The following is a 14,708-nucleotide window of genomic DNA, read 5'->3' as shown; positions in this document are numbered from 1 at the left end:
AAAAAAAAAAAAAAAAAAAAAAAAAAAAAACACTACTCAGGAGGCTGAGGCAGGAGAATTGCTTGAACCTGGGAAGTGGAAGTTGCGGCAGCGAGCCGAGATCGCGCCACTGCACTCCAGCTTGGGCGACAGAGTGAGACTCTATCTCAAAATAAATAACTAAATAAATAATAAAAACACATTTTTGTCTGAGCGCAGTGCAGTGGCCCACGCCGGTAATCCCAGCACTTTGGGAGGCCAAGTCAGGTGGATCACTTGAGGTCGGAGTTAAGGACCAGCCTGGCCAACATGGTGAAACCCCATCTCTACAAAAATACAAAAATTAGCTGGGCATGATGGTGCCTATAATCTGAGTCAGGAGAATCACTTGAATCTGGGAGGCAGAGGTTGCAGTGAGCCATGATCAGGCCATTGCATTCCAGTCTGGGTGACTCTGTCTCAAAAAAATAAAAATAAAATAATAAATGAAAACAATTTTTTTAAGTAATGCCAGGATAATGTCTCCTCTGCAGAACTGTTTCTGACCACAGGCCCCTTGTAACTACTGTGCTATTTCCCTTTTGGCCATGGCTTCCAGGGAGCAAGGATTTTTTTACTACCAATTCTCGAACAATATTATCTCTTAGGATTGATAGAATATTCTCTTCCTAGCTGGTTGTGGTGGCACACGCCTGTAATCCCAGCTACTTGGGAGGCTGAGGCAGGAGAATCGTTTGAACCCAGGAGGCAGAGGTTGCAGTGAGCCGAGATTGCACCACTGCACTCCAGCCTGTGCAACAGAGTGAGGCTCCATCTCAAAAAAAAAAATTCTCTTCCTTTTCCTTCAGTTCCGTGTTACTTCTTTCTTTTCCCATTTCATTAACCTTATTGGCTGTAAGCGCCCTCTAAAATTTTCCAGAATCCTGAGGCCATGACCAAGACCTTGCTGGGTCTGGACCAGTCTTTGCCGGTGTACCTCTCGAGCCCAGCACCACCCTCCAGGGTTCACCACCCGTGAACCCTGAGCTTTGGAGCCCTGGACCCCCATACCCTTTCTGGTCGAGCTTTTCCACATCTTCCACCCGCATGCCAAAGATGAAGAAGTTCTCCTCTCCTGCCTCTTCTGCCATCTCCACGTTGGCCCCGTCCATGGTGCCAATGGTCAGAGCCCCGTTGACCATGAATTTCATGTTGCCAGTGCCTGAGGCCTCTGTGCCCGCAGTGGAGATCTGCTCAGAGAGGTCTGCAGCTGGGATCACTGTGTGGTGGCAGCAGGGGGACAAGTCAGCTCAGGGAAGAGCCCCACATCAGCTGGGGACTCTTGGATTAGGCTGGCCCCAGACATAGCTGGACTCAGAGTCCCCTGCACCCCCAAATCCCAGTCTTCACCAGCCAAGTCTCCCTCTCACACTGCGCCCCACTGCCCTTCACCTCTTGTAGATTCTTGACCATGTAGGTCCAACCTGGATTTCCCCACCTCTGTTGCAGATTTGAAGGTAATTTCACCCTGTACTGCCTGAAATTCCACCATTAGAGGGCATCCGCATGGGTTTTTTTTTTTTTTTTTTTTTTTTTGAGACGGAGATTCACTCGTTACCCAGGCTGGAGGGCAATGGTGTGATCTCGGCTCACTGCAGCCTTCACCTCCTGGGTTCCAGCGATTCTCCTGCTTCAGCCTCCTGAGTAGCTTAGACTACAGGCACCTGCCACCACGCCTGGCTAATTTTTTGTATTTTTAGTACAGACGTATTTCACCATGTTGGCCAGGCTGGTCTCAAACTCCTGACCTCAGGTGATCCACCCGCCTCGGCCTCCCAAAATGCTGGGATTATAGGCATGAACCACCGTGTCTGGCCTCCTCATGGCTTAAGCCTTGGCCGCTCCAGATTCCTCTTCAAATACAAGTATCCCAGGAAGAAAGGACGGATGCCTCTTCCTAGGACTGAACTAGTCAGAGCCTCCCTAGGATCCCTGGTGGCAGCACCCACCTTTCTCAGCCAGTGAGACCCGGTAGTTCTCCAGGAAGATGACACGGAGGCGGTCACCCACTGCTGGGTCATGGTTCACCACATCCCCAATGGCTGTGATGAGTTTGATGATCATCTTGGCCATATGGTACCCAGGTGCAGCCTGAGAGGACACAGTCTGGGGTCAGCTCTACCGCCAGGCACCCCCACCCCCTATCCTACAACCCAGCTGGGCTGACCTCACCCTGGATACATCAAAGGACGGGAGCCCAGGACTGGAGCCTGGCTTCTCACCTTCCCTCCAATCATCACAGTCCGAGGCACAAAAAACTTATTGGGCTCTCGCTTGATGCCTGTGGAGAAACGAGAGGGATCAAGTGGGCCTGCTTTTCCCTCTGGGTAGCAGCTCCTGACAGAGGCTGGGTCGTGAGACAGTAGGCCTGACTTGGACAATCATGTGCTTTGTGACTGTCACTTCTCCCTTTCTGAGCCTCAGTTTGCCCATCTGTGAAATGGGGATAAAGGAGATGTTGCTTGGGCAGCATGTGCTATGCCGGCAGGAACACGGGGGAGCGCTGAGAGGCAGGGCAGAACGGCCGCCACTCACGGTTGTACAGGGTGATGACGTGGAGGCAGTTGAGGAGCTGTCGTTTATATTCATGAATCCGCTTCACCTGGATGTCGAAGAGTGAGTTGGGGTTGATGTGGACTTTGTATTCCTTCTCTAGGTAGGCAGCAAACTTCAACTTGTTTTCCTGGAGGCAGAGACGGGGAAGGGCTCACCAACAGGCCACTGCCTCAGGAAATCCTACTGTCCACACTCCATTCACTCAGGCCCAGGAGGATGGATGCCAGGAGGCTCAATGGCTACTTCTGTCCACTCCTGCACCACGGCAGACATTGCTAATCAATGTCAGCACTATTCATGTGAGGTCAGATGATGCCTTCCCACCACAGACTCCAGGCAGCTTCCACCAACAGCCTGGGTGGTCAGGAGAGATGAACTCTATTTGCCACACCTGACCCAGATATCTGGCCCCCCCCCCCTCCAGCACAGCTGTCCCACGTTGCAGCTCTCCCCACCTGCTTCACTTTGGCCACATCCCGGATGAAGGCTTCATCATCCACAAAGGACAGCAGTTTGCGCAGCTGGTCCAGATCGGAGATGAAGTCCTCACCAATGCGCTGTGGGAAGATGGCTCTCAGACAAGCCCATCCCTGTCCTTCCTCCTCCCAACACAGAAGGGGCCCTTTCCAGGTCAACCAAGCCCCCTCCACCCAGCAGGCTGCTCTGGGAGCCCTCCCAGCCCCTCCTCCTCCAGCCTTCCAGCTGGGGCACAGGGCATCCATGGTTACCTTCCTCCCCTCCCGTCCTTGAGCTCTGAAGGCTGACGCCACCTGACCCCAGCAGTCCTTCCTGGCTTCCTGGCAAAGCTTTGCCTGACGCCAACACGACCTTGTGCCTTCCCTGCCAGATATATGCCCCTTCCAGGCTCACTTCAGATGACTGAAGCAAATAGAGTTCATCTCTCCTGCCCACCCATGGATGACTCCCTCCATTAGACTGCAACCTTTGCTGGGTTCACCTCCACAGCCAGGGCCTCCCTTAGCACATAGAGCACCCTCATGCAAACAAGAGAATAGTGTCCCTCCTTAAGTCGGATGTGAGGCTTGGGGAACTCAGTGCAGGAGGGATTTCAGCCCTGGGCTGGGAGTTCTGACACAGTGAACCACCTGCACAACTATACCCAGCTGATCCCTGCAGGGACCCATGTTGAACCTACTGGCCATACAATGGCCTCTCACCTCAGCAATGACCTCTGCCAGCCCAGGGTTACACAGAACCAGCCAGCGCCGAGGGGTGATGCCATTGGTCTTATTCTGGAACTTATGAGGCTCCAACTCATAGAAGTCTTTGAAGCTGCAGGATGAGGTTGGACGAGGGTCGCCACTCACCCCTGTAGGATGAAGGCCTCTGCCCTGGGGCCCCTACCCTGTCTTGCTGAAAGGGGTCTGGGGTGGGTAATGTGGACCTGGGGAAGGTGGGGGATGCTGTGTGTAAGAGGGGGTCATCTCAGGACAGGGCAGCACTGGAAGAGGCTGCCGTGCTTGTAAGAATGATGCCACCTGTGAATGCCGCCCAGGGCCAGAGACCATGAAGGGCTAGAGACCATGAGTGGTCAGGCAGGGCGGTGAGGGGCGGGGTCTCTGTAAGACAGAGGGGTGGAATGGGTGGGGCCTCTGTGAGACAGAAGCGTGGATTGGGTGGGGCCTAGAGAGGGGAGGGGTCTGGAGAGCAGGGCTCACATGGTCTTCTTGAGGATCTCCGAGTGGATGCGCGCCACGCCATTGACAGCGTGCGAACCCGCGATGCACAGGTGTGCCATGTTGATGCGCTTCACTGCGCCCTCCTCCACCAGCGACATGCGCCGCAGCCGGTCTATGTCCCCTGGGAATGTGGCGGCCACCCGCTGTGCCCAGAGAGCCCAGAGCTAGGACCAGATCCAGGAACCCCAGTCCCGAGTTCCCAGCCCCACACCCCCAGAGCTCTGCCCAGAGCCCTCACTGCCCCAGAGTCTCAGGGCCCTGGCTGGGCGCCCCTACTCCCAGGCCCAGACTGGGTGTCCCCCCTCGTCCCCGCACCATCCCCCAAGCCTCCCAACTTACGTTGAGGAAGCGCTGGTTGATCTCGTAGATGATCTGGAGGTGCCGTGGCAGCAGCGTCTCCAAGAGGTGCACCGGCCAGCGCTCCAGGGCCTCGGGCAGCACGGTGTGGTTGGTGTAGGCACAGGTCCTCACTGTTACATCCCACGCCTGGCACACAGGGTGGGCAGTCAGGACGCCGAACTCAACCCAGTGGCTCTCCCCACACCCTATGCAGCCCAGCAGGCCCCCTGACCGCAGCGCCAGGTTTAGGACAGTCCCTCTTGCCTCAGGCTCCAATCTGTTCACTACACTCATATCCTCCCATGTCCCCAAACTGGGAAGGGAACCCTGAAGCGGAGAGTGTCAAATGAGGCAGAGGGGCCCTGAAACCCACCTTGTCCCAATCCAGCCGCTCCAGGTCCACCAGGATCCTCATCAGTTCGGGGATGGCCAGGGAGGGGTGGGTGTCATTGAGCTGGATGGCCACCTGGGATAGGCAGAGGAGTCAGTCTGAGCACCAAATCACATACCATGCTATGGTCACTGTCCTTTGCCACTTCGGAACCCCCCAGAGAGCCCAGCACAGTTCCGTGACTGGGCTGAGGGCAGGGGCAAGCAGACGCTCATGGGGGTGGGAGGAATGGGGTGGCGGGAGTGGGGTAGGAGGAGGAGGAAAGCCGAGGTTATGAGCCTGTGGATTGACCTGCGCAAGTGACCCTCCCACACTCCCAGCCTCCACTCCTTTATCTGTTACATGGAGCAGTCAGGCTGAGGCTGGAGGGGGAGGCCGGGCACACACTGTCCGGCAAAGAGGCGCCCTCAACGAGCATAGTACCTTGTCCGGGAAGGCATCAAAGTTCGTGCGCACGGGATCACGGCAGCCAAACTTGGAGGACTTGAAGCGACGGATGATGTCCTGGAGGGTGGCGGCCACCACGAAATACTCCTGCTTCAGCCGCAGCTCCTTCCCCTCAAAGAACTGGGGACAGCGCGAGGCAATGTGAGTCAAGGCGACAGGGGCGTGGCCTAAAGCCGCGGTGGGTGTGGCCAGAAGGGACTCCCACCCACACCAGGACCCCTGAGCCCTGAGCCGGGACCCCTTTCTGGGACCCAGGGAATTTTCCTCCCCCAAGAAGTAGTGGCAAGAGACAGTGTCAGGAAGAGGGGCACAAGAACCGAGAGTATCGTGGGTGTCGCCTTGGGACAGCTCTTCCAAAGTGCCCTTCGCTAACCCACTTCCCTCAGGACTCAGGTGTCCTTGTGCTCAAAAGGCTTAAGATGGGGGCACAGGATGCACAAGGCCAGCAGTATGCCCTGGGTGTGAGTAGGGCTCCAGCAAGTGCCCTCCCCAGTTCTTCCCAACCCCCGCTCCCAGGACTCAGGCTTTAAGCGCCCCCCACCACCCAGAGACTGACGCACATTATCATTGGGGTACAGGACACGAGAGATGTTCTCCGCCAGGTTTCGGTCCAGCACAGCCTGGATGTAGCCACCGACGTTAACTGAGAGACGAGAGTGGGGAGAGGGTAAGGCCTGGGCGGGGCAGGGCTGGCGGGCAGGCTGGGGCTGCTACCAGGGGATGAACTCACAGTCCTTGAGGTTGAAGTCATTGGGAGCCTTGGCAGACCAGAGGCGCATGGTGTTGACGACATTGTTGCGATAGCCAGGCACGGGTGTATCATAGGGCATGGCCAGTACCACCTGTGGGGGGCAATCCTGTCAGGAGCTGCCCGGCCCTGGCATCTGCCTCCCTCCCCTCAGGGCTGGCACTCAAGGCTTTGTCCCTGCACTCTGCAGACCCCGGCTCTTGTCCCAACGCTAGCATCGACTAGTTGCGTAACCATGAGCAAACCCCATAGCCTCTCTGGACCTCATCTAGAGAGAAAACACCCTCAACACCTCCCCAACACCAATAAGCCCTACTCGGGCAGAGGGTGGTGAGGAGACTGGAAGGAGGCGGTGACAAGCCTGGAGCCCAGTAGGGGCTCTGTTGGTGACCACTCTGCAGCAGTGGGGGCTGGGCTGGCCAGCCTGGCCTGAGCAAAAGCTAGAGGACACTGTGGACTCAGGAGAGGACTGAGGAACCCAGGGCCAGGCTGAAGGGGTCACAGAGGTCAAGTCCATCCAAAGACCTCAGGCCTGGTTGACCACACGGCTAATTCTCAGTGACTAATGCCAACCTGCCTTCCATAACTACTAGCAAACATCAATAACTGTCTGCTATCACGGTGCCAGGGGTACGTCCACCTCCAAGGGAGCCCTTTTAAGAGGCATCACCTTCCCTCCCTACACTCAGTCACCTTGATTGGAGCAGAGTGGGAGCTGACACACAGAGAGGGAAGGGACGGGTCCCTGAGCACACAGCAGGCTGGCAGCACCAGAGGGAGCCAGGTCTCCTGCCTTCCAGCCACAGCCACTTGTGCCAGCTGCAACATGCACCTGGCATGGACTGCCAGCAGCCCCCACTGGGCCTTGGCCTGGCTGACAGCAAATGCTCAGTTCTGAAAGCCTACTGGTTTATCTGCAGCCCCTCTGGGGGCTGATGACCTGAAGCTTCAGCAGGAAGATTGCCTGAACTGGGATTTGGTGTTTGTTTGTTTGTTTGTTTTTGAGATGGAGCCTCACTCTGTTGCCCAGGCTGGAGTGCAGTGACATGATCTCAGTTCACTGCAAACTCCGTCTCCCGGATTCATGTGATTCTCCGGCCTCAGCCTCCCGAGTAGCTGGGAGTTTTGGTCAGGCTGGTCTCAACTCCCGACCTCAGGTGATCCACCCACCTCAGCCTCCCAAACTGCTGGGATTACAGGCGTGAGCCATGCCCTCAGTCTATTTTGTGTGTGTGTGTGTGTGTGTGTGTAGAGATAGGGTCTCTCTATGTTGCCCAGGTTGGTCTTGAACTTGTGAACTCAAGCCATCCTTGCACCTTGACCTCCCAAAGTGCTAGGATTATGGGCATGAACCACTGTGTCCAGCTTTCATTTGCCTTTAGGATCCCTCTAACTCGCTGTGTGATGAGTGAATTCCTCTCGAAAGGCTTGAATTTTCTCCTGCTCTGGGCTGCTGCTGTTGGGATGTATGGGGCAGACTCAAGTCGCCAAGATGATCCTTTGATAAATCTCCTGGTGTGGAGTGGAGCCAGGTCGTGCAGAGACACTGGGGGAATGGGGCAGCCTCTCTCTCCTTCCAGGCTCTGCACTTAGGCTGGGTCCCCTGTGTCCCTGTCTGTAGTCTCTCCTGGCTTCAGCTGTGTGACTTTGAGTAAGTCACTTAAGCTCTCTGAGCCTCAGCATCCTCAGTTGTAAAATACATTGGGTCATGCTTCCTATATAGGCTTCCTTCTCCTCCCTCCCCTTCTCTGGGCTACCCCGACCCCCAGCTTCATCCTCACCTGTGTGTCTACCCACTTGGCACCCTGGCTGGTGTGCTCCACGTGGCCGTAGAAGTGCACAGGCAGCGTGAACTCGGGTCGGGCCTTCTCCCAGGGATTGCCATAGCGAAGCCAGTCATCGGCCTCCTCCATCTGAGCCCAAGACAGGTCGGGCAGAAAGGTGGGCAGTGTCAATGCAGGCACTCACGCCACAGTGCATGGTGGGGCGGGGCAGGGGCCGCAGCCCGGGCACCCTACACCAAGTATGAGTTAGGAGCTCTGAGGTGGGCCCCTGGTCTGTTGGGCTCTCCAGCAGGAACCACCTGTTCCAGGGGCACCAGCTGGCTTTGGGTCGGGGGTTGGGAAGCAGCAAGGATGCTTTCCGCAGAGCTTGGGGGGCTGTTTTGGACCTATGCAGAGATGATAAACAAGTGGGGGTCTTCCCCATCCCAACTAGACCCCACAAGGTTAGAGCCGACGCTGCTCACCTGCCAGCCCCCGGAGATCTTCTGGTTAAAAATCCCAAACTCATAGCGAATACCGTAGCCATAAGCAGCCAGGCCCAGTGTTGCCATGGAGTCCAGAAAGCAGGCTGGGGGTGTGCAGGGAGGTGGGTGTCAGGGACCCAGCACAGAGGACCCCATCTGCCCATCCACGCTCACAGCCCTGCTTACTTACCTGCCAGCCGGCCCAGGCCCCCGTTGCCCAGCCCCGCATCCTCCTCAATTTCCTCCAGCTCCTCCATGTCCAGGCCCAGCTGGAGGGGTGAGGGTGGCAGTGGTCAGGGCCAAGTGTCGGCAGGGGAACCCCCAGTCCCCATAAATCGCCCCACCCCCCACACACCTGGTAGGTGGCCTCGTCACAGGCATTCTCTAAGGCCAGGTTCACCATGGTGTTCTGTAGTGTCCGTCCCATGTAGAACTCCAAAGACAGGTAGTAGATCCTCTGCCCAGAGAGATGGACGGGCAGGGAATGGGGTCAGGGCCACACGCCAACACTCAGCCGGGCCCAGCCACACCTGGACCTCTGGCCCGCCTGCCCTGCTCCCGAGCCCCAGCTGTCCTATCCCTGTTGCCAGTTTGTTTCTCCCTGTCTCAGGCTTTGGGGCCCAACAGGTGAGGTTCTGGTCCCAGCATTCCTCTGGCTTTGGACAAATCACTCTCTTTGGCCTCAGTTTCCCCATCTGAGAAATGGCGTTGGCCATACCCACTTCAGAGACTGAGGTGCCAGGAGGGTGGGAACCCCTTCCCTTGCACCCAACACCCAGTAGGGCATCAGGATGTGCAGAAGCATCTCCAAGAGCTCCCCAGGAGGACAAGGCCAAGGCCCAGAGAAAAAGTCATTTGCTCAAGGTCACACAGAGGCTAGACACTGTCATCTCCCGCCCTTGCACTGCCCAGTTCCCCTTGGCCCTCAAGCCTCAGTCCCAAGGAGACCCAGAGACACCAGAAACTAGGATGCTGCCAGTGCCTGGTCTCCTGGTCCTGGTTTCCTGGGTCCCCTCCCGGCCCTGCCTGCCTGTCCCTCCCCCACCACCCACCGTGGGGTATCAGGTTGCTGACATTTACCAGTGACCCCGCCAGACACTTGATCTCTGCCGCCCCAGCTGCCCCAGCGCCGCCTGCTGTACAGGCATACCATGCACGCAGCCAACAACTGACAGGTCCTTCCACCAGGGCCCAACCCAGGGCACAGGCGCCATCCTACCCACCAGCAGCCCCTCCAACCTTCTCCGAGTGGGCACTGACCCTTTACGGCCAGTCCACCTGCTCTGAGTTCCCTGACTCCCACCCCCACACCAGGTTTCTCCCTCAGGTTGTCCCAGCACCCTTTGTGCCTGGCACCTCTGGATTCTCCAACCCCAGGAACCTAGAGTGATGAGGGGTGGCCACTTAAATCCAGATCCCCAGCTCCCTGGCAGTGCCTCCAGCCCATTCCTCTGCCCAGTGTGTCCCTAGCAGCACCTTGGGGTCCTTCTCATAGTAGTGCTGCTGCGTGCGGATCCAGCGCCCCACGAGGTGGTCGCGCACGGTATGGGCCAGTGCAAAGTAGTAGTCTCGTGGGGTGGCCACATTGCGGTCCTTGACGAGTGTGAAATGCAGGTGCCGGTTGAAGTTCTTTTTCAGCTCAGTCACGTTCTCCACGCCGGCCAGGCCACGCACACTGATTTGCTTTCTCTTCTCGTGGTCTGACAGGGGCCGGGACATGGCTGCAGGAGGGCAGGCCGGACTGGACTGACGTTTGGTCGGTCGCAGGGACGGTGGCCTCAGCACTGCCTCCAGCCAGGGAGTGGAGCTCCCCAGCCTTGAGGGGATTTAAAGCCTGGCTCTGGGCAGCATGCCCCGCCTCCCCTGCAATGGGAGGGTCTTGGCCTGGCAGCTCAGGGAGCTATTTTGAGGGCAAGGGGAGGAGAGGGGAGGGGAGGGAGAGATGAGCTCCACTTGGACCGCCAAGACTGGCCCAACTTGCTCACAGGCCTGTGCTGAGCCACTTCCTCCAGGCCTTGCACACAGAAGGGTCTTCTGTCCCTTGTCCCTGCCTTGTGCAGGGTTGGAGACAAGATGGAGCAGACAGTGTTGGATTAGGGAGCTGTCCAGGCCGGACCAGGATGGGAGCATGTGTTGTGGCAAAAGGTGCAGGCGGCGGTGCAGGAGACAAGCCTGTGCCCTGATGGAAGAGGTGCAACTAGCAGAGGCCACTGGATGTCTTCGAGAAAGGGACCCACGACCCTGCATATGACGGGTGGTGTGAAGGAGGGAGGTTGTGTGAGGCAGGGCCACAGCCCTCGCTCCACCCCCACCGAAGCTGAGCGGCTCTGGGCTCCCCCTGTTGCTGTCCCTCAAGGAGCTCTGAATGACCTTTTGGAGAGGGATGGTCAGGTTACTGGCCGGTGTTGGCGGGAGGCCATTAGCCTGCAGCACGGGGCCCTGGGAATTGTAGTCCCTGGGAGAAACTGAGGCATTCCCCACCCCTCATCCTATTGGTTAATGACAGTGAGTTCTCCCTATGATTTGACTGCTTAGGAAGTAATTGGAGGCCTTCTCTCGGGGCCACACCCCGGGCAGGGATTTTGTGAAAGAGCTCAGTGACCTATCCTGTAAAATGGGTGCCTCATCTGTACCTCAGGCACCTCACCCCATTTGCGTGCATGATCCTACAGTTTCAGGACCTTCCCTGGAGGCTGCGGCTATCACCCCACTCACTGCTGTGTCCTGGCCCCAGCACTGACTTGCTGTGTGACCTCAGGCTGGTTGCTTTACTTTCCTGAGCTTTGGATTCCTTCATCAAATTTAGACTCTCCAATGAGAAAAACAATACCTGCTTCTCAGCTGCTGCCTCCTCATCTTGTGGGGGCAGGCTCTGGATCCTGCTGTTCTTTAATCGAAAGGAAGCCAGGACCTGCTGCTAGTTCAAAGGCTTTCTGGGCCTCCTGAGTGGTGGGCCGTTGGAGGGGAAGAGCTGGGTGTTCTGTTCTGAGGGCCAAGGAAGCAGGTCAGAAGCCCAGACAGCTGCAGGGTGGTACTGAGAGCCTGATTCGGGGAAGGCCAAGCTGTTTCTGAGGACCTTTTTTTTTTTTTTTTGAGATGGAGTTTCGCTTTTGTCGCCTAGGCTAGAGTGCAATGGCATGATCTTGGCTCACTGCAACCTCTACCTTCTGGGTTCAAGCAATTCTGCCCCAGCCTCCAGAGTAGCTGGAATTACAGGCACCTGCCACCAATCCCAGCTAATTTTTGTATTTTCAGTAGAGACGGGGTTTCACCCTGTTGAACCAGGCTGGTCTCAAACTCCTGACCTCAGATGATTTCTACTTGGAAACGTGGCACCACAGAAGACAGTGCGGCCGTGCCTTTTGAGGGCAGTGGTAAAGCAGGGCTTGGGATTTGGGAGACCTCTGTAGGACTTGCAGTTTTGCCCACATACTAAGCTAGTGATTCCAGGGCTGGGTTTGCCATGGCTCAGAAAGTGATCGGAGGCTGGCCTTGGGGACTCACGCCTATAATCCCAGCACGTTGGGAGGTCGAGGTGGGTAGGTCGCCTGAGGTCAGGAAATTGGGACCAGCCTGGTCAAGATGGCAAAACCCTGTCTCTACTAAAAATATAAAAATTAGCCAGGAGTGGTGGCCCATGCCTATAATCCCAGCTACTTGGGAGGCTGAGGCAGGAGACTCGCTTGAACCCAGGAGGCAGGGGATGCAGTGAGCCAAGATCAGACCACTGCACCCCAGGCCTGGGCAACAGAGTGAGTCTCCGTCTCAAAAAAAAAGAAAAAAGATCCAGTAATATAAAAATCAAAAAGGAAAAAAGAAAAACAATGCTGGCAGTTCTCTGGTCTCTCCCCCATTCACAGCTTGCGCCCAGCCTCGGCTCCTGGGCCTCATCCCCATCCTCCACCGAGTGCAGCTTGGCCCAGCATCCAAGGTTCTTCACAGCCTGCACTCGTCCCTCGGAGGGTTGCTGTGAGTAGAACTGAGACTTCTTGGCAGTCACTGCCAGGCAGACAGTAGCTTGTTAACCATACTGTCACCTCACAGCCCAACTGTGGCAGCATGCTTTGGCCACACACTCCTTTGCATTGACCACCATTTTCCTGCCAGACTCTATGTACCTGCCACTGAGGACCCGATCCCCATAGACCATCCACACACATCTTACGGGCAGGGGAGGCCAAGCTCATTCCATCTTTTCCCAGCTACCCCTCCCCTTTTGCACCCAGGGCACTTGCTGTCTCAGGAAACATTTTTACTGGGAAACTTTTTTTTAACTTTCTCCAACTACCTTTCCTGTGGCTTCTTTCAGTCTTTTGTCATGCCATCACTCCCCACGGTTTGTTAACTTTCTCCAACTACCTTTCCTGTGGCTTCTTTCAGTCTTTTGTCATGCCATCACTCCCCACTGTTTCCAGGCTTTGTCCCGGGGTGACACTGCATGCCCCAGCCAGGCATGATCAAACCTGGGCGGCATGATCTCATCTGTCTCCCCATCACCTCCACCCCCTCCGTGTTGTGTATGCAGGTTTACTTTAATGAGCCCTGAAGCACATTTTTCCAACCTGAACCGTTGTTTATGTCTAAGTTTCTAACTAGAAACCTGGCCTCCTTCCTTGGACCAGTCCTGGATTTCTCCAGAGCCCTTGGCTGAGCCTCAGTAACAAAGCCCTGAGGCTGACCTTTCCCCACTGGCATTCCTCCTGCCAGGCCTTGAGGGGGTGGGGACAGTGCTACTGCAGCAGCAGCAGAAAAACAGGGTGGGAGGAGGGGCACACACGTCACAACACAACGGGGTAAAAGGCTTGCTTTCCTGCCCCAGGTGTCTTCAGACAGGTGGGCAGGCCTTTCTGATTCTGCCACAGAGGCAGGTGCTTGCCACCATTGTGACAGCCAAGCCTTCCTGCTGTCTCTTCCATTTCAGGGCCTCCAGCATCTTGGAGACTGATGCCTTAGTCAGCCACTTCCACTCTCCAAAACCTTAACAAAAGCTGACGGCAGGGAGCAGAGAGGGAGGGAGCACAGGAATGGAGCTGGCCTCGGGGGAGAAGCAGAGGAGATAGCTGGGCTGTGGTTAAGTCATTTATTGATTTTATTTCTAAAACCCACATAGCGCCACTTTGCCGCTTCCAGAGCTTCAAAGAGCTAATTAACCGCCCAATGAGCCCACCAGGGAAACCAAGCTTGTGGGGGAAGCGATGAGGTGAAGCCAAGGTCAAAGAGGGTAGCCAGGCCCCAGGCCCTGCCCCTATTCTGTCAATTAAGGACAAAGGCAAAAAAGATGTCCTCATTTCTTCTGGTAAGCTGAAGTTTAGGGCTTGGCTGGGGAAATGCGCTGAGCCTGCCTTGCCTGAGGGCTCCGCAAGCCCAACAGACCCATAGCAAAGCACAGGCCTCTGGGATGGGGACCAGACACCCCAGTAAATAGCAGTAGCCAGCCCCAGCTCACATCTGGAAAGCAGCCCAGACCACAGGTGCAGGCCCCAGCAGCCAGGTGCTGGGGGGAGCCTACTTTCTGTCCCTCGGCTGCCCTGAAGGAAGGAGAGGCAGGTGGAATCAGGGCCACTCTAAGGCACCTCTCCCCAGGAGAGAACCCCACTACCTGGTGAAGACTCCAGGTGGATTTCTCTGGGAACTCTAATAGGCACTACGCACTTACTGCCCAAGACATGAAAAAAGCAGAACTAAAAGACCCTTTGCAAAGTGCTTGCGAAGCACAAGGTGGGGCACTTTATTCTGCCCCCCACCCCACCCCCAAAGCCTACAGTGCTGGCAAGCTGCAAGTCACCAGCAGAGAAGGAAAAAAGCCACTTGGCGGTTTTAATTTTAGCTGCTCTGTGCCTGACAGGCAGGATTAGTTGGCTTGACCTTTAGTGTTGATGCCTCCCCAGGCCCAGGCCTTAGTCAGGTGGCAGCTTGCAGGCACAGATCACCACTGGAGCTCATCAAACATGGGGGTCCTAGCCCTAGGGCAAGGCCTTCAAAGGACAGAGACTAGAGAGATGAGCGGTGACCACGAAGGGCGAAATTGGTTCCCAGTCATGTAACTAGTCACCAAGGGGAGACTATGGAGCCACCCACACACTCAGCTGCCACCACCAAAGCCACACACAGGAGGCAGGTGGTGGGCTTCCCTAATTAACGACCCACAGTCTCACCCCCGGGCCAGGTGCTGAACAAAAGTTAAGACAACTTTGGTGCTGCTGGTAGAGGAAGTTTATATGAAAAGAAAAAGCAGGGGGTGGGGGAGCGGCATTAAAATAG

The 14,708-nt window shown here is 56.4% G+C and overlaps 1 protein-coding gene across 1 annotated transcript in view; it reads right to left on the bottom strand.

Annotated features, from left to right (window-relative positions):
* PYGM (glycogen phosphorylase, muscle associated) overlaps positions 1-10,571 on the bottom strand; it is a 15,099-nt gene extending 4,528 nt beyond the window's left edge. The window contains exons 1-17 of the mRNA XM_017537202.2: positions 9,924-10,571; positions 8,803-8,904; positions 8,638-8,716; positions 8,448-8,551; positions 7,981-8,112; positions 6,182-6,293; positions 6,012-6,094; positions 5,428-5,571; positions 4,987-5,079; positions 4,614-4,760; positions 4,254-4,417; positions 3,753-3,867; positions 3,030-3,131; positions 2,554-2,701; positions 2,241-2,299; positions 1,968-2,109; positions 1,030-1,237 (exon numbers count right to left, since the gene is read on the bottom strand). Of these exons, the coding sequence (XP_017392691.1) occupies positions 1,030-1,237; positions 1,968-2,109; positions 2,241-2,299; positions 2,554-2,701; positions 3,030-3,131; positions 3,753-3,867; positions 4,254-4,417; positions 4,614-4,760; positions 4,987-5,079; positions 5,428-5,571; positions 6,012-6,094; positions 6,182-6,293; positions 7,981-8,112; positions 8,448-8,551; positions 8,638-8,716; positions 8,803-8,904; positions 9,924-10,166 (2,177 nt within the window). The 5' untranslated portion in view covers positions 10,167-10,571. The remainder of the gene's footprint in view (positions 1-1,029; positions 1,238-1,967; positions 2,110-2,240; positions 2,300-2,553; positions 2,702-3,029; positions 3,132-3,752; positions 3,868-4,253; positions 4,418-4,613; positions 4,761-4,986; positions 5,080-5,427; positions 5,572-6,011; positions 6,095-6,181; positions 6,294-7,980; positions 8,113-8,447; positions 8,552-8,637; positions 8,717-8,802; positions 8,905-9,923) is intronic.
* Positions 10,572-14,708: the final 4,137 nt, after the last annotated feature.

Source organism: Cebus imitator, unplaced genomic scaffold (assembly GCF_001604975.1).
Source record: "Cebus imitator isolate Cc_AM_T3 unplaced genomic scaffold, Cebus_imitator-1.0 Scaffold102, whole genome shotgun sequence".
In the NCBI taxonomy this organism is placed as follows: domain Eukaryota; kingdom Metazoa; phylum Chordata; class Mammalia; order Primates; family Cebidae; genus Cebus; species Cebus imitator.
Note: the sequence above shows the minus strand (reverse complement) of the source record. Positions and strands in the feature narration are given on the sequence as shown.